Source organism: Rousettus aegyptiacus, unplaced genomic scaffold (assembly GCF_014176215.1).
Source record: "Rousettus aegyptiacus isolate mRouAeg1 unplaced genomic scaffold, mRouAeg1.p scaffold_m13_p_5, whole genome shotgun sequence".
Taxonomy (NCBI): Eukaryota; Metazoa; Chordata; class Mammalia; order Chiroptera; family Pteropodidae; genus Rousettus; species Rousettus aegyptiacus.
Window position 1 is genome coordinate 99,651,219 of NW_023416308.1, and position 24,460 is coordinate 99,675,678.

Sequence of the window (24,460 nt, forward strand, 5' to 3'; positions counted from 1 at the left end):
TTTTCCCAATGAAATAAAAAACCCGAACTTGTTATCAACTAATCAATCACACCTTAGTATGAACTAGAGGCCATTCATTCAACATACTAAGAGAATGTGAATTTTGATAAGCAAGCCTGAAGCACTGGGAAGCAAGGATTGGTTGAGGTTACAGAGGAAATTTGGGACATCGTCAGTACTCTGGGAACTGAGAGGGGAGAGGTCATCCAGAAAAGATGCAAGAAATGGCAAGGGATCCTTAGGCCAGCTTTAACGTCCAACACTAACTAGTTTTAAATTATTGCTTTATCAGGAAAGTTTTTTTTAAAAAAAAAAAATGTCAGTTGGTTGATTACAAAGGAGAGAAAGGCATAATAGAAGTATTTGGTAGCCTGACAATATTCTTATTAAAAAAATGAGAAATTACTCCATTTCAGAACATTTTGACATGTGCCAATATGAAAGAGTAAGTTTGCCTTCCTGGTCCCTAAAGGCAGTTGCTTCACTGTGTACCCACCTCCCTATTCTTAGTTTTCCATACAAAAGAACTGTTCTTGGCGAAAATGGAAGGTGGAGCACAGGTCAGGGTATAGTAAAAGCCATAGTGACTTTTTCTTTCTTTTTTTTTTTTTTTTTCCCCATAAAGTGACTTTGAATGGGCCTCTGGCAACAGGCCAACAAGTATCCATCTAAAGAGAAAAGGCTTACACTAAATGTTAATTTATGGAAAACAGGCAGTTACACAAAATACAGCATCGGAACCAAAACTTGTTTTTAAAATGTGAGTTTTTGACACTTGGAGGATTTCATTCCAAATTCTCAATTATATAATTACAAAAAGAAAAAAATCCATATTTCAGGAAAACATACTTAATATTAACATAAAATTCATATCACTTATCACAAAGTTAGACAGTCAAGTGTATAAAGGAGAAACAAAACAAGCAGTATTTACAAATTTAGACTACACAAGACAGTTGTGAAGAATTTTTTGTTAATAAACGACACAATACATACTTTTACATACTACATTTCAAAAATGATGCATCTGTGAACAATACAATAAAAATCATAGTGATGAAGACTTTAAATTCAGGGTTGTGGTGTTGAAAATTTTAAAGTAAATTCAAGGTTGGTAGAGTTGAAGACTAAATTCAAAGTCAAGGTCATACTGATAGAGGCTTTAAATTCAAAGTTGTAGTGATGAAAACTTTAAGTTCAAGGACAGATTGTCTAAGAAAGGACAAAACAACTAGCATTCAAGCTATTTAGTCAATTAGTTTCCTGTGAGTACAAAATATATAGGAATCACTAAATGGAATAGCCTAATTACAAATTCTGTTCATTTCTAAGTAACTCACAACTCCAAGAAGTCTTTCTATAGAATTATTCAGTCACATAGTTTCTCACTATCCTTGGGTAGGTATTTCTGCTAAATTGTAAATCCATATTCAAAACAATTCCCTCCCAGTTTCAAATTTTTATGAGTATAAAATATTTTTAAACAAAAAAAATGTCTGTTCCTTAGCTAGAGAACTATTCCCTCACTACTAGAAGAGGAACAAAAAAAAAAAAAAAAAAAAAAAAAGATTTCCATTTCCTCCTAAACCTCAAAACCAAAAGGTAAACCCAAACAATCCAATTCCTAATGTAGAGTTGCATAGAACCCAGGGCCTGAAACAATATTTCATGCTAGTTTTCTTGCTATATGCTGAGAACAATTTAGTTATTTACATCATTAAGAAATCTATTTAACAGGCTGGATTCATTCCAGTGCTTCTAAAAAAGGCGAGAGCAGCGGCGTCTGCGAATGGGAACGTCAAAGACTCTCCTCCGCCTCTCCTCCTCATCATCTTCATCAGATTCGTCCATATCTGCCGAATCATCGTCGTCGTCGTCTTCCTCCTCCTGTTCTTCTTCCTCTTCCATCTCTTCATATTCATCAGGACCCATTTCCTTGAAAAAGAGAACAATCTTTTGATAAGAACTTCCATCAGTTTTTTATACTTTTTTCATGCAGATTCTCATTTATCTAGAAGCTAAACAACTGGACATACCAAATATGAATTTTTAAAGACTTGAACAGCACGTGCTGTTCATAATGCACACGCTGATGCAAGATTCCAGAGTGTGTATTCCATCACGTTTTAAAATGCTCCGTGTGGTTTTAACGGTAAGTATATTTGGTTAATATAGTGCTTATTTTTTACAGGTAGTTGATGATTCCTATACAAGGTAGTAAACAGACCACTACTAACAACCCAAAATAACATTTTACTGATTTATCATATTAGTATATTAAGCAACATTTCTGTTCATTATGCTTACAGAAAAGATGATGTGAAAATATTAGTAAGGTATGATCTCTACTGGTTTTATGTACCGTTGACAAGAGGTCTAATAGATGTCTGTTGAGTTCTTACTATAGATACAGCATATTTTAGCCATTGGTAGCCTCTACTTTTAAATGAACTTGTTGAAGGCTCTCAGAATAGGGCAGTAATGACGTTAAACATGCATTTATCTGAATCTCTTGGAAACGTCAATTCCTCTTAAGCAGTGTCTCTCTGATCAAGTCTTGACTTACTCTGCTGTCAGTTTTCTCTTTCACACTTTTGAAGGCTCAATGAGAAGAGCTGCTGTATTGGACAACATTCTGAATAGCAAGTAGGTCCTAGGTGGTAATGCGGGAGGTGCTGAAACACAGGATGTGGTATCCGCAAGTCCTTCCAAGGCTCTTATGGCATTAGATGAAGCAGCACCCAACCACCCTTCTGATCTCACCTCCAACCGCTCTCCCGGTTCACTGCCTTCCTGTGCACCGGCCTCCCTGCAGTTCTGCAAACACGCCAAGCACATTAGTGCTTCGGGACCTCTGCACTTGCTGTTCTTTTGCTTGGAACAAACACCCTTCTTCCACATATCCACCTGAATCCCCCTACTTAAGTTTCAACATGAGCATCCCCAAGGCCTTCCTTGATACATCTTTATATTAGAACAACCCAACAAGACACTTCTTACCCCCTTTCCCGATTTTTATGCAGAGAGCACATATTACCATTGACCTAAGTACAGAGTGTTCATTTGCTACACTTTGTTTCTTCTAACTATGATGAAAAAATTCCAAGGCAGAGATTTTGACTGCAACGTTCACTGCATTTTCCCCAGCACCTAGTATGTATTCAATAAATATTTGTTGAGCAAATTAATGTGAGAGAAAAGTCTTGTCCTTCAGGATTTGTCAAAGGAATTTTCACTTGGGATTTATTTTAACACAAACAACAACCAGAGAAATACATAAATATGGATAGAAGATATTCCATTACTTTTATCTTTGGATTTTTTTTTTAAATCTAGAGAATGAAGATTAAAATTCAGTAGATGGTCCAAAAGCGGAAGGGGAGAGGGTTTAAAAAAATTCTAAAACATTAAATCCAGGTCATATAATTATTATCTTAATAAAGAAGAAAACGGAAATACTGTTAGAGAAATCAGTGTGGCTAAAGAGACTGCGATGATCAGATAAAACACACATACACACACAGCAGATGGAAAAAGGAACACAAAGACAAGAATGGAAATACATCATCAGCAGAAACCTCTAAAGTGTCTAAAAACGAATGAACCATCTAGACCAGGAAAAAGCTTAAGACCAACCAAAAGTATATTTTAAAGTGGCATTCAAAGTATAAGCAAAAGGAAAGGTTAAGCCTCCTAATTAATCACATTGTTAGAGGACACAAAAGGAAAACAATTCAACTCCCATATCAAGAAAACTAATATTTAAACAGGAAAGGTACAACATAAATACGACATAACACAAATATAAAACCCAGTGCCTCTTTCATCTTGATTAAAATTAAGTCCAGAATTCTCATTTATTTTTATTGATTCTCATCCCTGAGACAGAAAAAACATTTTATACAAGGCAGGTCAAGATTTTATACTATTATTTGTGGTTGGGAAGACACTAAAACTCTAAATAAGTAAGAACAGTTAAGAGAGGGTTGAACATGTAATGAGTTTATTATTGTAATTTAAAATTATAAATTTAAAAATTTAAAACTTTAAAAAAGTAATAAGTAAATATTATAAAACTTCTGTTTTAATTTCTAACATGATAAATATCAATATAACCCACATAAGCAAGAGTTCTCTAGAGTCCTCATAACTTTTTTTAATTATAGTTGACATACAATATTATATTAGTTTCAGGTATACAACAATGTGATTGGACATATAAATATACATTATGAAGTGATCACCACAATAAGTCTAGTAACCATCTGTCACCATACAGAGTTGTTACAATATTATCGACTATATTCCCTATGCTGTACATTACATCCCCGTGACTTATTTTCTAACTGGCAGTTTGTACTTCTTAATCGCCTTCACCTTTTTTGCTCATCCTCCCACCCCTAATGACTCTGGCAACCATCAGCTTGTTCTCTGTATCTATGAGTTTGTTTCTGTTTTGTTTGTTTGTTTGTTTTGGTTGTTTAGATTCCACATATAAGTGAAATCATACAGCATTTGTCTTTTATCTGTCCAACTTATTTCACTTAGCATAATACCCTCTAGGTCCATCCATGTTGTCACAAATGGCAAGATTTCATTCTTTTTTATTGCTGAGTAACATTCCATTTATACATGTACCACATCTTCTTTATCCATTCATCTATTGACGGACACCTACGTTGCTCCCATATCTTGGCTATTGTAAATAATGCTGCAATGAACATAGGAGTACGTATCTTTTTGAATTAGGGTCTTTGATTTCTTTGGATAAATATTCAGAAGTAGAATTGCTAGGTTGTATGGTAGTTCTTAATTTTAAATTTCTGAGGAATTGTCAATAATTTTTAAGAGCTTAAGGGGGTCAGGAGATTGAAAAGTTTGAGAATGACTATCCTTGAGAATACATTATATCTACCCTAACAAACATTAAAAATAAGCCTCAGCATGATCAAGCTGACCTAATAATAACAACTGCTTGCTCAAACAACTCTCATCTCTTACACTTTATGTCAGGAATATCAGCAACTTTAGGACAAGGAATATTGTCAGAGATAGAGAGATTTCATAATAAAAGAAGCACTTCATTAAAAAGACATCACAATTCTCAGTATATTTTCATTTAATTATAGAGCTTCAAAATACATGAAGCAAATCTGATAGAATTAAAGAAAATAGACAAAACTGTAATTATAATTTGGCTATTACAACAATATCTCTCAGAGAATAGACAAAAAAAAAAAAAGATCAGTAAATGACTTGAAAAACAGTAAACCAGTTTGACCTATCGTTTATAGGACAATATTTCCCTAAATATCAGAATAACATTCTTTTCAAATACATAGGGATTATTTATCAAGAAAAACCATAATTCTGGGTCATAAAACATTTAAAAGGGTTGAAAATATATATAGTGAGTTCTCTAACCATAACAAAATTAGAAATCGATAACCAAAAGATAACTGGAAAATCTCCAACTGTTTGGAAATTAAGACATTTCTAGAAAAATCACATATCAAAATTAAATTATAAGGAAAACTGGAGAATATTCTGAACTAAATATTAATAAAAATATCAAAATTTATGAAATGCAGCTAAAACAGAGCTGAGAGAAAAAAAGGTATAAAATCAATAATCTAACCTTCTTTGTTATGAAGTTAGAAAAAGAAGCAAATTAAAGCCAAAGTATGAGGAGAGAAATAAAGGTAACTGCAAAAATCAATGAAAATAGAAAATGAGCAAAGAGCTAAACCAAAAATTGTTCCTTTAAAAGATCAATAAAAGTGATAACCCTTTATCTAAACTGAAGAGCAAGAGATGATATACATTACCAATATTAAGAACAAAAGAGTACATATGACTATAGCTCTTGCAGCCATTAAAAGGATTATTAAAGGAATACTGTGAATAACTTTATGCCAATAAATTCAACATTTAGACAAATGGACAAATTTCTTGAAAGACACAAATTACCAATAGTGAAACAACAAACAGAAAATATAAATATTAAAGAAATTACTCATATTTTGAAACTTTTTGACAAAGAGAACTCCAGCCCTAGATGACTACACTGATAAATGGCATCAAACATTTAAGGATGATACCAATCTCATTGAAACTGGGCTAGTCAAAAACGGAAGACTTACAGAAGTAGCAAATTCCCCATACTGGAAATATACAATAGAAAGCATTCCTTCACTGGGAGGGAAGCTAACCCTAACTTCCAAACTCAGACTGTAGACTGTTATCACCAGACATATGACGAGTGTAATGGCCTAAAGTTGCATCATCATCCTTCTTTCTCCAAACTGGAGTTGGGAATGTGTCAGCTCTGGGTCAGATTAATACGTCCATCTTCCCAGACTTATTTTAGACCCACCCATCAGGGTCATCCCAGGAGCCAGAGGGCTTTTTGTGAACATTTGATTCCTATAACTCAATTACATTCTGGGTATACAATTCATATTTTATTCCTATTTTATAATTAGAGCTTCAAAATTTTCTCTAATCATTTTATAGCCCACAGGATTGGAGTTACAGCTGTACAGGTCATAAGGTAACTCTAAAATGAGATTTAAAAAACAAACCTAGTTGACTTAGGAAATGATTCCAAAGGACTATTAAAAGTACAAATCTTCCCATTAAATCCTCTTCGTAATGATTTCTATAAGTTATTTGTATTATTTTACAAAATTGGGAGTTTTAGCAAAAACATTGTAAGAAATTGTTTTCCCAGTCTTAATGAAATAAAATAAAGCAGATTCTAACTGGTCTATTGTGGTGTTTCTCATTAAGTGACAGAAGTATTTCTGGAAACAGTGGAAAAGAGGCTGAACCTTTAAAACCAATAACTACACGATGCTATAACAGTGGGTACATGTCAGTATACATCTGTCTAAAGCCATAGAATATACGACACCAAGAGTGAACCCTGATGTAAACGATGGCCTCTGGGTCATAATGATGTGTCAGTAGGCTCATCAGTTTTAACAATGGCACCTCTCTGGTAGGAGACATTATGTGGGGGCAGAGGGTGTATGGGAAATTTCTGTACCTTCTGCTCAATTTTGCTGTGAATCTAGAACTGCTCTTAAAAATAAAGTCTATAAAAAACAAACTAACAATCAAAAACAACAATAAAGAAGATAACAGAATTACTCTGATTGAAGAGTATGGAGCCTAGCTTACTTACTGTCCACCTCCCCCAACATACTCACACATCCCACCCCTCCCCAAGATACTTCCCTCATAATTTCTATTTTTTTCTGGAACAGAACTTATAAACTATTTGTCTTGCTAATCAATAAAGACCCTCTGTGGAGTGAATTCTACAAAGTCATGTAAATCAGCACCAGAGGAAAATTTAACCTACCAATCGAGCTATAGACACCCTGAATGTCGGACATGCCATATGGAATCGGGGAATGGCGACATTAAAGATCTTGTCTTTAAAGTAAAGAAAGTGGAAGGTATAATAGCCTTCCATATATCCCGACGTTGTAGAGAATGTGGTACAACTTGTATATTCATATACCCGACCAGGGCTGATGATTGGAAATTCACCTGCAGAGAAAACAGTAACAATAAGCCAAAGAATAAAATTCAGTCTTCATCACAGCAAGTAAGATGTCTTCTATGGGATTATGTAAACTATGTTAAAGTAAATGCCCAATTAGAAAGAAAATCTAAAAGGAAATACAACAAAATACTAACAATGATGGGATTATGAATGAGTATTTTGATGGTTTTTTTTTTTTTTTTTTTTTTTTTGGTAATTCCCCAATTCTCTATGGTGTGTATGGTGGGATTGGGGATATCTAGTAGAATGAAACAAAACAAAAAAGGAGTATTCTCTTTTTCAAAATGCTTTGAGGCATTTTAGACACCATCTTTAAGATGGGTAATAAAAAGTGTCATAGATATTAAACAGAAATAAGGATAATCTAAATGTTTAAAGTAGTGAGAGACTAAAACATAACGCTCTGAGGATGTATCTTAAGCATTTAGCCCAGAAAAAATGGCAGTCACAAGGAAGAGGTCTTACTCCAATGGACCAAATGACTGAAAAAGAATGAAAGCTTTAATTCGATTCCTTGGCACTAGATCCCCACATAAATCCAGGAAAAATTCCTTAAATAAACATGTAGAATATGAATTTATTTGTGGCAATGGATTAGAACAACTTTAATTTAAACTGAATTCTGCGTATGCTTAGAACTGAAAACAGAAGTACATAGCTTAAATGTTATTTTCCTGAAGAACAAATACAAAATCTGAAGAATCTAAGGAAGAGTTTAGAACATAAGATAATCATAATTTTTTAAAAAGCCAAATGCCAATGGAAATCAAGCTAGAGATGACTGAAATTCAAACACAACAAAAATCTGTGCTATTAATTTCAAATTTCCCTCAAAATTTCAAAAAAGATGACCAATATTTCTCTTTCTGCCCTATGTCCTGTAACCCTACAAAATAGGATAATGAATAATTACCCAGCTAAAAAAATAAGAAGAAAAAGCAAAGAACTCAAGTGATCCACAGAATGCAAACTCAATCCGTGAATAATTGAGTCTGCTGTAATTTTTAAAAAGTTATGTTTAAGATACTAAACTGATAGTATAATGATCTTTACAAATTATATTTATGAAGCAAAGTATTAGAGTCAGAAGTCCAGAATCTATGATAACTTTCACATTGTAAACACAGCCATTAAAAAGATGCAGTCTTATCCACTAACTACATTATGAATTTTCCAAGCTGTGTATCACATATATGCTCTCCAAATTCTCTTAGAAGTAACAGATATATAAATCCAAATGCTGCGTTACATACCAACTACTCCAGGTCCTTGAACTTCTTCTACATCACCTTTAGCATTTGTTATTCTCCAATAGCGACTGTCCAACTGACAGGCCTTCTCAGGAAGTGCATCCTTTGACATTTCGATCCTAGAGAAAAAAAGGGAGTGGTAGACACACAAATCAGGCCCTTTGTTTGTATCTTTTAAGAGTGACAGTATTTGGGTAGGACCATGAAAAGAATTTCCAAAGGAAATTAAGAAACCCAATCCAAAGTCATTGTTAATCATCTGTTTATGGAAGTTTTCAGAGACATTGGCCTGATTAGCTTGACTCCCCCATAGAAATGCTTTCACTCGATTTATGTATCTATCTGACTTTCAGTGAGGAACTACAATAGAAAGGGCAACATAAATATTTTTAAAGACCACACTGGCAACAATAATTTGCTGTTTAAACAAAGATCAGTGTGGGAAACACTATCTAGAATACAGTGCCATGAAAAACTTGTTTTAAAAAACTGACAGTCTTTTTTTCACTACTAAGCTATGTAACCCATTTCCCTTTTTTTCCATTAGCTTCTAGAAAGCTCAAAGCAAAATGTCACTATTCAGTTACTGGGATTACACCTTAACTTTGCTTCCCAATACTACTATTTCCCCTTCTTCCTGTGGGAATCTTCTGTCTCTTATTTTCATTTTGAGTTCTCTATAAGTGTATGCTGGTATTACGATTTTAAGCATATCTCAGTTCTAGGCTCTAAATTAGTCCTAGGATCTAAATTAAATAACAAACATTTGTACATATGTAACTAGACATATCAAAGGCTATATAAAATATCGAAATCCTAGGATGCTCCTGGTAAGTTATATTTTTTAAAAATATTTCTAGTATATATACATACATATATATATATTCTTAAAACACTATATTTAACATCATAAAATATATAAAAAATATATCTAAAAACAAAGTATCCTTAGTCCTTTAGAGCAATGAGTTGTCTTTATGTCATAGCACAGAGTACTTCTAATTAAAGTGAATTTAATATTTGTTATTTATTTAACCAAATCCAGTGCTTAACACTGTGTCTGATATACGGGCAACACGCAATAAATATTTATTAGACTTTTAATTGAATATAGTGAGGCCAGATGAAATTTTAAAAGCATGGCTTTATCCTGGGAAATTTGATAGGTTCTAGAAAGCACAACAACTGTAATTTTGATCTTTCATGATGATTATAACTTAGGGGTCCACCTTGCAAAGTACCTGGCACAATACTTATATTTATAAGCAATAACTTAAATAATTTAGAGGTTAATGTAAACTCAAGGTACTTTCCAAACACTATATTGTTAAAAATTTTAGTATCCACCTTCTTCTATACTTTAGCAAGAAACTGTCTTTCAAAATGTGTTTTATGTATCATGTCAAATGGGGGTAATAACAATGCATCCATAGGCTATATCCCACTATTAACTGAAAGGTGACCCATTTCAAATTCTCACCTGATTCGATATGTGAAGAAATAGTGAGGTGGATGTACAGAGCTAAGTTCTGGCAGAAACGATGTGGAAACAGAAACTGTAATATCCCCGGTTGTTGCTACACACTCTGGATCATGAACATACCTAGGTAATTTTAAAAATTAAACATTCTTTAGTCAACTAACCTTAATTCTATAAGATAAATGGTTTAAAGATACAATGCAAAATAGCTGATACTTCACTTTAGGATTGAAAATTCAAATCATATTTGGGACCTTAAAGGTATAGTCCTATTAAACTTAGAAAAAAAAAAACAGAATTACAAATGAATCAAAAAGCCTTGAAGACTCCAGATCAGTAATGACAGTGGTCAACGTTCAACTATCAGCGGTTCAACACTGGATCAATAAATAGGCTGGAAACTAAAAAGAGCTTATCTCCATTTTCAGAGCTAAGGAAACCTTTGAGACATCTGACAACCCAGCTATACCCTATAAACAGTGGCTCTGACAATAAAAATGTGTTAGTATGTTATTCTAGGGGCCCGTAATGCATACTTAGTTTATTATTTCTGCCAACCATGTTATGAACCAATACTACCTCTAATAATATCTATAATACGTAATGTTCCATTTAGAGATAATAAGTAATATTTGCTAGGAGTTAAGTTAATGACTTGTAATTCATAATATCTACCTACTGGCAAAAGCTTTATTTCCCTCCCTCCCCCCCAAAATAAACTATACTACTATAAAGCCATAATCTTCAAATTAAAAATCAAAATCAATTTTTTCTCTTGATTCGTCAAGATAAGAAAAATATTGGCTGTTCACATGTTTTGGTTTTAAAGTGAGAATAAAATAGATTTACATTTATGAATGGTTCTGTTATTAACCTTCCTGGGAAACTGTATCTCATGATCTGTAACTGAAGGTTTTTGCTGATTACAATTATTCCGATCCAAAAAGCCCTAAGTGAAATATACCTGAAAATTTGGTCTCTGATGATAGGGAAGCCGCCTGATACAACATTGTTGACATAAGAAGTAAACCAGTCAGTAAAAGTAGCACCTGTAAACCAGGAAAGAGAAAAAAAACAAAGGACAGACAAATAGTTTTTATAAAATCTAGCAGGAAACAAGGAAATAATTATAATTTCTTTATGCTTAAGATGTGATATCAAAACTAGAAACATTTATAGATATAATTCCACTTGTCTTTTGTTAGGTCAATTCCTAGTCTCAATTCTATCCATCTTATTCCCAATTACCTTCGAACTAAGTTTTACACTTATAATTAAATAATAGGCTTTAAACTTTAATTTGTTCTGGTATAAAAATGAAAAGCCTTTTGTTTATAATTACTTGAACAAAGGAGTTATAGCTATGTCTAAGAAGAAACTGTAGGAAAAATATCAGCATCTATCTTCAGTCTATCAGGATACATTGTGACTCATGTTCATCTGGATATCTCAGGGGTATGGATGGCACTGTGGAGTTCTGGCCATTAGGACAATCCCAAAGAAGTCTAGTTGCAAATGCACAGCAGTCCTCCACATTCTCTGTGACCATCTCGAAGCAGAAAAGAATGACTGAAACAGTCCAGTCCAAACCATACATCCGTGATCTAGTGATTGGATCAATAATTAGCATTTATATAAATTGTTTGCCCCTTCTAGGTACTACAATATAGCTTTCTGAGACCCCTTTATTTATACATCTTAGTGCCTACCATAAATTATTCCCTTAATCAGTGCTGTCCAATTAATTTCTTTGTAATCTTGTTTCTATTAACAGTTCCTGTACTCTTCCATGTGAAATGTTAGATGCTAAATTTATAATATTTACTTAATATCCTATTTTAGGAATGATAGAAGATATAATTTAGATTTGTGTCTGAGGGTATATAGCTTTAAAATCTTAAAGGCATCAATTGAGAAGGTAAACTACACCCCTTATTTATTAAATGATATTGTATTCAAATAATCACTGATCATCTGTCTACTTTGAGCAAGATATTAAGTAATCTATCTTTAATTACATGAATAATATCATTACAATTCATAGAAAGTACAATTTTGTTTTGAGAACTAGTAATTTTCTTGTAGAGTTTTTAAAAAATCATTTAGTATATTTTTATGAATTAAAATATTTTATAAGAAAAATAAATTTCTTATGGTTTACAAAAAGACATTGACATAGTATATTTCGAGGTACTTAAATTTATTATAATACCTACATACCAAAGGATCTTCTTTAAAATGTGGACAGAATTTCCAATGCAGCCTTCACAACTAAATTTATCCAAACATAGAATCTAGTTTTCTTAAATATCTATTAACAATGCACTGAACGCCAAGGGATTCCACCTTGTTTTACCAAAAATTCCAAGAAAGTCAAATTTAGTTGAATCAAGATGTAATTTACATGTTCTAAGGTAGTTTATCTTTTAAAGTAAGCACATATCTTTGAGTTTCTTTTATAGCATCGGGATTTTATCAGAGTAGCTTAAAGAAAGCTGCTTTCTCATCTTTCCTCTCAGCACTAACATCCTACCTCGACTCTTCTCAGTGCATCTTAAATCTTCTGTTCTGCCCTCTTATTCTAGAAGAAATTCCGACTACTAGAATATTATCATCAAACCTCAGTGCTCTGCTATAGTGGTCAGGTCTTCCACTCCATGCCAGACCAGCAGCAAACTAAGAGTAAGAAACTCAGAGCCTAGCAGGCAGCTTACTGTAGAGCTCAGGCAGCATTTGGTTTATCATCTGAAGAGCACCACTGCACTGGAGCCGTAATAATCATCTCAAAGTATGTGTTATGCAAAGATGCCAAAGAGGGCAATGAGCAGGGCCATAACCCTAGTGGGTGGTTAACTTAGAAACCACAGACTACATCAATCAGTGTGAGCTGAAACCTACGGGCTAAGTGTAAAAGCTCTTTACAACTTATTACATGGGGGTGAGAGATTCCTGATATTGTGAAATATGCCACAAACCTAGAATGTGCCACAGTATGGAACAAATGGAGATTTATACTTTGTTCATGCTTTTAATTAAGAAAAATAATTAAATACAGATGCTTTAGCCTGCAAGATCCCTTTACTAATAGTATATGTTTAATATGTGCCAGGATGCCTTTAAAAAGCAGAATAGGTAGTCAGGAAGCTTCACTTAAGTGAGCAAAATCTAAGCAAAACAAGATTGGATGAATAGCAAGGGGTGAACTGCACCTGCATACAAATTGAACTGTTCTTAAATCCTATGAGAAAAACCCTTTTGAGGCCAAGACAAACTTGCTGTACCAAGGAATTTATAAAGCCCAGTTTATACTGGTCTTTGAAGTTTCCTGTTTGAGGTCTCTAGTGTGACTTATCAGTATTTTACTATGGCATTGGCACCAAAAGAAAAAGATGATGAAGTAGTTTTATATATCTATATCTGTATGTATTAATATGATTGATAGAAAATGAATGTGCGTGTAAAGGAACTATAGACTTACTCACAGCAGTTTTATACATTTCGCTGTTCTATAGCAGAGTCCTAAGAGCACAAGTGTGTATAGGGCATGGATTTTTTCCAAAAAGAAACCATGCTATGCTAATGAGAGTCTAGACAGAGTACTTTATAAACCTGCAAGCCTGAAGAAATACAAGTATAAAATTGCCAGTTGATCAAATAACTGTAAAGTTGCTACTGACTTAATTTTTTTGACCAGGAAGAAGGGAAAAGACTTTTTTTCTCTTACCTATGATAAACATGTCAATAGCAGCTGGATTCCGAGCCATTTGGTCCTAGGTGGGAAAAAGATTATAACTGAGAAAAATACATTTAACTTAATATCTCATTGTTCATTATCTGCATTTTTCCCTGGACATAAGGCAAAACAGATAAAAATAGCTTAAGTGCTTGGACATTCCTCATATTTTGCAAGTCCTGCTCTTATGATTTCTACATTTAGGTTCTTTCTACAAAGTCCTTAGAAGAGTGTCTGGCACCTCTCAATAACATTTAAATGCTTATATACTGCTATTACTGTTACAATGAACTAAAAAAACTGTCCTTCAGAAAAAGAATTAGGAAGTTAAAGTGAGAAGAAATATGGCCAATTATCTTAGAAAAAAGGGATTTGGATTAAGTGAAGAGACCTGAACAATTTTAGGTTACACAGTTTTATCAGTAAATCAAGAGACCAAGTCATTACCCGGCAACCTTACAGAGGTATCAAGTCAAAAAGGAGATAAAAGATATGAAAATGCTTAAAAAAAAATTAAAAGCTATTAAAGTTCTTGAAATGTTTTAAATGTTATACAAAGGCATAAGTCTTAGGTAACTATGAAAAATATTTTCTACTTTAAATTCCTCTTTTAAAAGTGCACAGCTAGGCAAAAATGAAGGCAGAACTTCTGCAACTGAGAAATTACCGAGAACTGAGGAATAAGACCGAAATCAAATGCTGTATTTCTGATTACATTCAATTATAACAAATGCCTCCTAAAAAGGATCTATATTTTTCAACAACTCAAATATCTAATGAAGAGTTTAAAAAGTTCCAACTGCACTCAGAACTTGAATCAAATGATGTTCAAAAGCTAAATTTTTGAAGTTAGAAATGTATATTACAATTACTTCAACAAAAAGCCCATTAATTTCCTTAAACTTAAAATGCCTTAACATAAAGCATAGCTTTTCCTCTTATGTACAATAGTTTAAATTGTCTGTTCATTGGTAAAATTTTCTTTTGGCATTCCATACCATTATGTTAGAATATTAGCCCTCTAGTTAGATAGGTCTCTAATTAAATAGCGTAATGCTCTATACCCTGAAAATTCCTAACACACACACATGTAGACACTCATCAGAACACACCTTAAAGCCACATTTAAACACACTTCCTACTTACTGGACATTGGTAGAAAACTTCATTTTTGTTTCGGCCCTCCGCAGCTTCCACTGCTATGTACTGACTCAAACCAGTATGTATGCAAAAAGTTAAAGGGAGACAGTATTTCAGGCCCTGTCTCTGCTGGAAGCCTCCAGCAGCTGTATCGACATCTAACAGATCTTCAGAACGATAGTGATTAGACAGCGCCATACTTCCCAACAACCTGAGAATATAGACTCAAAAATTTAATCAATTGCAGTGCCAAACAAACAGCTGTGCTTTATCTTTTTGATGAATAATAATTTCACATTAACAACTTTATAGGAACTAATTAACATGTTGATTCTAAACTGGGAATGTCAAAAACACAGCATCGTCTATATATTAAATTCAAACTCGAGTGGAGAGATTCTGATTTAAATTAAAGCCTGAACGTCTAAAATGTCTAAATGTCAGCTTTTTTCAAAGAAAAACAGCTTTTTGCTTTCAAGAATCCATCTTGCCATAAGCTGATTTGGTGGTGTTTTACTACGTATATATGTATGATTAATGTTTAAGGGTAAATTCTCTCTGATACCTTTATTGTGATACAACCTTTGGCTTACTCTACCTTATCAGACAGTATAAATGTTAATCGGTCTAAACTTTGTCTAAACTTTTATAAACTTAGGGCACGTGGGATCTAAACTCTTCTCACTGCATGTGCATGAGAACAAAGCAGGTGTGGGTCCTTGGCGATATTCCTGTATTAAGTCTCACTGTTTGGACTGTGACTAGATAAAAATTCCTCTGATGAAAATCACGCCGTTTGTCATGTCAATTCTGGGCAACTCTTTTAATAAAGTTCTCTCTTGCTTGCTCTTGAAATGTGATAACTTTTCAATTTTGTCAAATTTCAGTTTGATAGGAAAATAGGCTAGGGAAAAAAAGCCAATAACTTAGGCTTATCTCGTCCTAACTGCCCAGTATTTGATTTCTGAATACTACCTTATAAACTCAGTATGGTCATTTCCAAGATTCCCTGTATTCACTCAAACCTGATCTGAAATGATAACAGAACCTTATATGATGCCTCACATACACAGAGACACCAAGTTCCAATAAGAACAATGCAAAGTTCTCCCTAAATTCTTATTAGCATTCACAAATTCAATGTCTCTGAAATAGCTTAATTTCGTAAAAGAACAAAAGGAGTAGACACATTCAAAGCATATAGTTTTTAAAATTGTGAGTGACTTTGACAGCTACTGCATGGTCTGCTTTCCTCAAAGGGTTCCACAGTGAATACTTCATCTTTCAGAAGTTAGTTTAAAATAGGCCATTTAATTATAGGCTATGCTTGAATAGGACAAAACTATACTTTCTTTAGTTTAGTATTTGCAGCTCTGAACAAGCACTGCTTTTTATATGTATAGTAAGTACATAGAATTTGCATCAGGCTCTCGAAAACAAATTACCTGGCCTGTAACAGGATAAACAGTTCAAGGGTTCCAAACAGTTTTACTTAAGATATACTCATACACACATCTCCCCTATGTCTCATAGCCCCCACACCCAACCAGACTTCATTTTAACTTTAAGGATGTGTTGATTATAATGTTTTTATGAGACATTTTGTTAAATCAAGTTCAAGTTGTAGATTTTGTCTTATGGATTCTATAAGGAAAAAGAGAGAATTCCTATACTCCTTTAATCTGTTAAGAGTAACTATAATTTATTTTTATTCCAGAACATAACTGTATCATTAAAAATAGTCAAAATAGCAAACATCTTACCCAGGAACCACTAACTTCTGCCCATTGTGGATACGATAGGAACATCGATAATCATCAGGAAGCTTGCAACCGATCTGAGCTTCCACAGCATCTAGGTCTTCCTCTCGAGCACCCTCTGCAAATGCACAAAATAGCAAATTATGAAAAAACAATAAACCTTAAATCTAAGACAAAACACAGTGTTTGTGCCAGCCAAAGAAACAACCTTGACAAGCAAGTGAATTCTGTCCAAAATGCACTGCTGAAATATAGGGAAATGAAATGAAAATTCAAAGAAACATGTTATCACTTTAGATTGGCTCTGACATTTGAAGCACCGAGCAAGCAAATTCCTCAGTTTCCTCTCAACAGGGAAAACACTGGCACTGAGTAAAATACGGAAAGGTACACGCCAATGAAATCCACAATAACTTTTTCGAACATTTAGGCATATCTCACTTTTCTTAATCTACTATACTCATACTTCTCTATTAAAAAAAAAAAAAAATCCCCAGAAATTTTCTAAACTGACATTGTTCAAGAGTCTTAACATAGTCTCTAAATATAGGACATAGGGGTAGGTTCATGCTGTGAGGAAGCCATTAACTTGAATTCAATTTTGCACATTTGTAAGCCTGCCATATATTCTTTAAAAAACAGGAAATGATTACAAGAAAAGAGATTTACGTCTAGCAATGGCCAACTAGGTTGTTAGACCAAACACTTTGCTGAGAACTAGAAAAACTGAACAATAGAAAGTTGGTTTTAAGGCTTTTGGAGAACCGCAATGACGGTGAGAAATGGCAGGGGTGGGGAGTCGAGAAGAAACTGAGAGGCTAGCCAGCCTTTGGAGCCACCTTGTTTTTGATGCAATTGCCAATTGAAAGGAAACATGAGGCTGAGAGGCCGAGGAGCGGAGCAATGCTTTCAGCAGTATCGCGGGACTGAGAGAATTTTCCAAAACTGAGGAAAACATCACACCATAGATTCCAGCACTATAAAGTCCATGGAGAATGATTACAAAGACAATCATATCTACACACATCATTGTAAAACTACTGAAAATCAAAGACAAAGAGAAAAAAATTTTTTAAACAGAAATTCTTAAAAGCAGCCAGAGAAGGGGAAAAATCACATAATAAGAGTGACACCTAAATTTTCAACAGAAACAAAAGAAACCAGAAGTACTGTATGTATCTTGGAAGTGCTGAAAAAAATAACTGCTGTCTCGAATTCTATATCCAGTGAGTATATACTTCAAATGTGAAGATGAAATAATTACATTTTAAACAGAAAAATCTGAAAAAATTCAGTGGTAGCAGTCCCTCATTTAAAAAAATTACTAAAAGGAGTTCTTTAGGCAGAAGAAAAATGATCCCAGATGGAAGCATGAAGATATAGGAAATGAAAAGCAACCAGAAAAGATAAATCTAAAATAATATTGAATATATGAAATAATTAGGAAAAACCTGCCATTTTCAGGGATAGAAAATATACTAAACATTAAAATCGCAAAAACTATAATACAAAAGGCAGGAGGGAGGTAATCAGAATGGAATATTCTAAGGTTCTTTCATTGTCCAAGAAGTGGTAAATATTCTAATTTAAAATAAACTTTAATTTAAAGAAAGGGAGGATACAGAATAAAAGATAATTAAAAATGCAAAAAAGGAACACCTGCTCAAGTGACAAAAAAAACAAACAGAAACATGGTATATTTAAACTCAGATATAGTAGTAATTACATAAAATATAAATAGACTAACATAATTAAAAGAGAGATCAACATCAGATAATAAAACACAATAATATACTAAAGGCACATAAAAATGTAGATACAGAAAAGAAATCTAGAAGAGCTACTAAAATCGCAGAAAACATATATTAGGGCAAACAGTATTATTAGAGAGAATGACAGACTTTTTTGTTACAGTAAAAAAGGTTAAACTTACTACACGGATATTATAATTCTAATTTTGTGTACCTAACAACAGCTTCAATGAATATTTTTTAATTAAAGAACTAATGGAAAAAAAGATCTATCTACAATTTTAATGTGTATATTAGTTGTCTATTGCTATAATATTTGCAGCTTAAAACACTTGTTATTTCATAGTTTCTGTAGGTCAGAAGTCTGGGCATGACTGAATTGGATACTCTGCTCAGGTCCCACAGGCTGAAATTGTGGTCTCAACTGGGGCTGCTATTTCATCTCATGCATCTTATGCTGGGGTCCTCTTCCAAGCTCCCTGGTTGTCCCTCTCCACAACATGCCCATTTGCTTATTTAAGGCCAAAAGGAGAGACACTCAAGCTTCAAATCTCTTTGGCTTTTGGCAGGGCCCACTTCCTTTTAGGACTCAGCCAATTAGGTCAGGCCCATTCAGGATAATTTCCCTTTTGATGAATGATTAACTCAAATCTACTAATTTGGGAATTTAATTACATTTGCAAACCCCCTTCAGCTTTGTCATATAATATGACCTAATCACAGGACTGAAATCAATTATACCCACAGTACCACCCCCACTCAAGAAATCTATTATTATACCATGTATATACAGCATGTGTGGGAATCTTAGGATCTCAGAATTCTACCACAGTGAGAAAGTTTAACATAGCTCTCTCAGTAACTAATAAAATGAGTAACCAAAAAAATTACTCAGAGTGCATAACATTTGAACAAGATTAACGATTTTTGCCTAATTATATATATAGTACTGATTCCAACAATGACAGACTATTCTTTTCAAGTATACATGGAACATTTACCAAGGCAGATTATATACTAGACCACAGAAGAAATCACAACAAATTTCAAATAACAACAATATAGAGAATGACAACATTAAAGTACTTGTAGGAATGTAATGTGGTAGAATCATTTTGAAAAATTAACAGTATCTTTTAAAGTTTAATATAAGCACAGTCTACAACCCAGTAAACTCAATCCTAGATATTTAACTGAAAAAATTACATACATATAAACATCAAAAATGATTTACATTTGTACTATTTACAATTTTTTTTTTACATGGGCATTATTTGTAATAGCCCAAAACTAGAAATAACCTCCAAATCCATCAACAGGAGAATGAACACATAAATTGTGGTCTACTCATATAATGAAGTACTATACTGCAATAAAATTAACAAACTGCTGCTACAGACAACACAGATGAATCTCACAAACAAAATGGAAATAATTCACACAAAACACAGTTACTCATGCAATTTATCTAAAGTTCAAAAGAGAAAACTACTGAATGGCCTTTGCAATCAGGAGAGTTGTTACCTCTGAAAAAAGGGAAGATTCTAGGTACAGGTAATTATTCTACTTGACTTGGAGGGTATTAAAATGGGTATGTTCATGTTATGATAATTCACTGAGTAGTAAACTTGCGATCTGTACACACGTCTGTAGATTAGTTAACATCACTAGTGATAGCATATGGAGATCACGTATCCACATATAAGTGATAAGAGGTACATCTCGCCTCAGTGGTGATCTTTTTGAAAACCCATTACTCCAGGCTAGTTTTGAGTACTATATCAAACAATGTCAGTTGGAGGGACATCCTACAAAATACCTGACCAGTACTCCTTCAAACTGTCAAGGTCACGAAAGACAAGGAAAAACCGAGAAACTGCCACAGACCAGCGGACACTAAGGAGACATGACAACCAAGTGCAACGTGGTATTCTGGATTGGACACAAGAATTGAAAAAGGACATAAATGGAAAATCTGGTGAAATCTGAATAATGTCTGGAGTTTAATTAATAAAATTGTGCCCATGAAGACTGTAGTTTTGACAAATGTCCCACAGGGCATACATTAGGGGAAACTAAAATTGGGTGAAGGGTGTACAGGAGCTCTCTGTACTATATTTAGATTCCCTGTAATCTGAAATTACTCCAAAATAGAAACTTTATTAAAAAAAAAGTTTAGTACAAAACAAGCTGAATAGCTGCCTGAATGAGAAGTTGGATAAAGAACGAAACTAATATTTATATAGTTAGTACTACATGTTGGATATTTAACATACATTATCAGTAAACCAAGAATTTCTTGAAAAGAGACTGCTGGAGAGGAAAGAACAAATATGGAAAAAGAGAAACATAAAGAAATATATGTTTACAAAACAGTGAAATCAAGGTTTAGAGAAGCATCCTACTATAACAGAATCTGGGAGTCAGACAGACCAGGTGAAATCTCACCACTTACTGACTGATCTCTGGCAAGTTATATAATCTTTTTAATTCTATTTCCTCACCTGCAAAATAGGAGCTAATACCACCTACCTGAGAGAATTATAGTGAGGATTAAATAAGTGTCATGTGCTTAGTAAAGTGTTTTACTGGCACTCAATAAATGTTAATTTATTTTCTTGTCCCCTAGCCGACCTGCATGAAGAAACAGTGAAAAGGTTACTAGGAGCCAAGAAACCTAGAGTTCTATCTCTGTCACTGACTAATTATGGGACCTTGGGTATATCACCCAAACTTGCAGAGCCTGTTCCTTCACCTCTGTAAAATGAGGGGATTAGTATATAAACCAGGGATTGGCAAACTATAGCCTGCAGGCCAAATCCCAGCCTGCTTCTTGTCTCTGTAAATAAACTGTTCTTGGAACAGTATTATCCCCATTAGCTTTTGTGTTAACTATGGCTGCTTTCCCACAACAGCAGCAGAATTAAACAGTTATAACAAAGATGCTGTTTGCTCCTCAAAGCCTAAAATATTTACTATCTGGTCATTTAAAGAAAAACTTTGCCAACTCCTGGTCTAAATGACCTCTAAATGCCCTTCCAAGTCTAAAATTTTAAGCCAACATGTAACATAAATATGAAATGTGAAGATACATGATCCATACCATTAGACTGATAGAAGACACATTAATGTATCATAAATTTTAAGATACTTATAAAAATTTCCCCAAGTCCAATATCTATTTGTTTTCCAAGATTCCTTTCTAGCTGGCATCTCAATAACCTTGAAATTGAGTCAGAGACTATGATTTCTGAAATAGCTAGGTTCCTAACTTAGTCCTAAACTCACAGGCATAGCATTCTTAGAATCCCCAGAAGTCTAGATATCAAAGAGCCTTTGTCCTGTTCTAACTCATAGCAAAGCCCCCAGAGAATTGGCACCTGAGAGTAAAACCACAACCACAACCTCATCTTCAACCACTAGGTACAAAACAGTGAGCAGGGAGGCCTGGGAATACTAGAGGAGAGGGCAGGGGAGGGGAGAAAGAAAGAAAAAGAAAAAGAAAGAAAAAGGAAAGAAAAAAAAGGAGAAGAAGAAGAAGCTGCAATGCATCCTTAGTTTTTTCCTTTCTTGGAAGCTCTGTGCCTGAAAGGAGAATCATGTCTACATTCTCATATTCCAAATGTCCTAATATTGAACTAGCTCTCGAAGGGTCCCAAGATTCTAAACAAAATAGCAGAGGTCCTTTCTCCCTTCAACTACTGTTAAGACCATAGCTCTGGAGACAGCCCTATATTCATATCTGGTTCTGCTTTTTGCTCTGTGATGTCAAACAGCTTACTTAGCTTTTTATGTCTTGGGTTGTTCACCTACAAAATGAGAATAGTAATTACCTGATAGAATTTTGGCAAATTAAATGGAATGATACAAAGTATTTAGCTTAATGCCTAGCTTTGTGCTTAGTAAATAGCAGCTATTTACTAAATATCACTTACCTATTTTACTTATCGCCACCAAATATATACTTTTGGAATTATTTTCTTCTTGAAATTATTTAACCCCACATACCAAGTGGATAATATTATTATCTTCCAAGGGAAAAAAAAGCCATTAAAAATATTAGTCAAGGGCACATTCCTTCAAGGCTCTATCTACTCTCTCTGCTAAATCATTCTTTCTTCTACCTCTTAGCAATTCAGTTTCAAGTACCTGGCCATGTGATCATGATTTGTATGAAATTCATATTTGTATGAGAAGTTACAGTGGAATTATGAAATGTCAAAGAAACACTGTTTCGAAAGAGACCTTACTGCAAAAGGAATACAATTTCAGCTTATCAAACCAAAACATGTATAAAATTCCTTTTAGTGGAAAAACCTGAAAAAACTTGGGAGGCTAAACCAGATAAGTAGCAATATATCTGCAATCTAAGTACTTTCTCGGGCATAAATTAAAAAACCAAATTAATAATGCTAGCTTCTTAATATTTCTTGCCAAAATTGGAAAATAACGGTGTAGTATAAAGAGCACAGATTCTGGGATCACATAGACCTCAGTTCAACTCTTTGTTTTTATTATTCTGTAAATATCAATATAGGGATGAAAGTTTTCCTTACTCTACTATACTGCTCTTACATTCTTAAAGACCCAAGTCTTTCAAATTTGGTTTTTCTAAATATTAGACTGCCAAACATTTAGTTGTATTGAAAACAGAAAAGAGGTTGATAACAGCAGGCAGTTTTTCAATTAAAAAATCACAATAGTTATCATAAAGCAATTTTTGTGCTATTTGTTTCTTTATATAAAACACACACAAGCATAAAAAGAGTTCAGCTTTCCCTTCTAATAAATGATCACATTGGTCCTCAGGTAGGCAAAACTACGGCAGGCACTATAGCAAGGGTCCTTTTAGCAATACTATTTCCTTCGCCAAATGGGAATGGGGAATTACAGATAATGTTGGATGAGCACAGATTACCATAAATGGTAGAGACCCAAAGTTATTTACCCTATTTATACTATAGTAACTAAATTGAGGAAGGGAGACCCTGCATTCTCAGTACCTTTCAGAGATAAAACCATCCGAGGACATCTGGGCTCCAAATATTTCTTGAGATCATCCCAAGCCTTTTTAATAGCAGCATAATGGTCTATGTATCTTCCGACATCAGAATAAGTATCAATGAAGAGAGATTTCCAACATTGATTCTTCTGTGTTTTTTCTTCCCTAAACAGATTACAGAAGTGAAGTTAAAAATCTTTTGAAATGAAATTAGCACATATTTTAGACATTTACCAACATACTTTATTGGAAATTTGTGGTTACTTTTGCCTTCCTTTTCATTTATTTCAGCCAGAAATGAAGACTAGATAGCAGAAAGTGACACATCGAAGAACTTAACAGGAATTATTCCTGGCATGGTGAGATTATGAGTTGTTTATTTTCTTTCTTATTTTTTTTCTAAGTTTTCTAATCTTAATAAAATGTGAAGAGTACATGGGGTATGAATCTCAACTGACTCCTAAATACACGCCAATCATAAAATTTAAAAATGAATATGTACAGTTGACCCTTGAATAATGCAAGGAAAGTTAGGGGCATGGATCTCTCTGAGCCTCCCAGACAAAAATCCGAGTATAGCTGTTGACTCCCCCAAAACTTAACTATAAATACCTACTGTTGATTGGAAGCCTTACCAATAACATAAATACTTGATTTACACATACTTTGTTATATATATAGTAACTGTATTCTCATAATAAAGTTAAGCTACGGAAAATGTTAAGAAAATCATAAGGAAAAGAAAATATATTTACAGTATTTATCCAA

General features: G+C 33.7%; 1 protein-coding gene across 2 annotated transcripts in view; it reads right to left on the reverse strand.

Annotated features, from left to right (window-relative positions):
• Window positions 1-584: 584 nt before the first annotated feature.
• The window catches only part of FBXO3 (F-box protein 3), a 30,040-nt gene continuing 6,164 nt past the window's right edge, over window positions 585-24,460 (reverse strand). Inside the window, exons 3-12 of one of the 2 annotated variants that reach the window (XM_016147120.2) lie at window positions 23,694-23,857; window positions 16,943-17,057; window positions 15,186-15,390; window positions 14,031-14,076; window positions 11,271-11,355; window positions 10,307-10,429; window positions 8,830-8,945; window positions 7,370-7,560; window positions 2,567-2,817; window positions 1,815-1,935 (exon numbers count right to left, since the gene is read on the reverse strand). In XM_016147120.2, coding sequence (XP_016002606.1) covers window positions 2,587-2,817; window positions 7,370-7,560; window positions 8,830-8,945; window positions 10,307-10,429; window positions 11,271-11,355; window positions 14,031-14,076; window positions 15,186-15,390; window positions 16,943-17,057; window positions 23,694-23,857 — 1,276 coding nt within the window. In that variant the 3' untranslated portion in view covers window positions 1,815-1,935; window positions 2,567-2,586. Of the gene's footprint in view, window positions 1,936-2,566; window positions 2,818-7,369; window positions 7,561-8,829; window positions 8,946-10,306; window positions 10,430-11,270; window positions 11,356-14,030; window positions 14,077-15,185; window positions 15,391-16,942; window positions 17,058-23,693; window positions 23,858-24,460 lie in introns of both variants that reach the window. The other variant, XM_016147121.2, reaches the window with a different exon arrangement.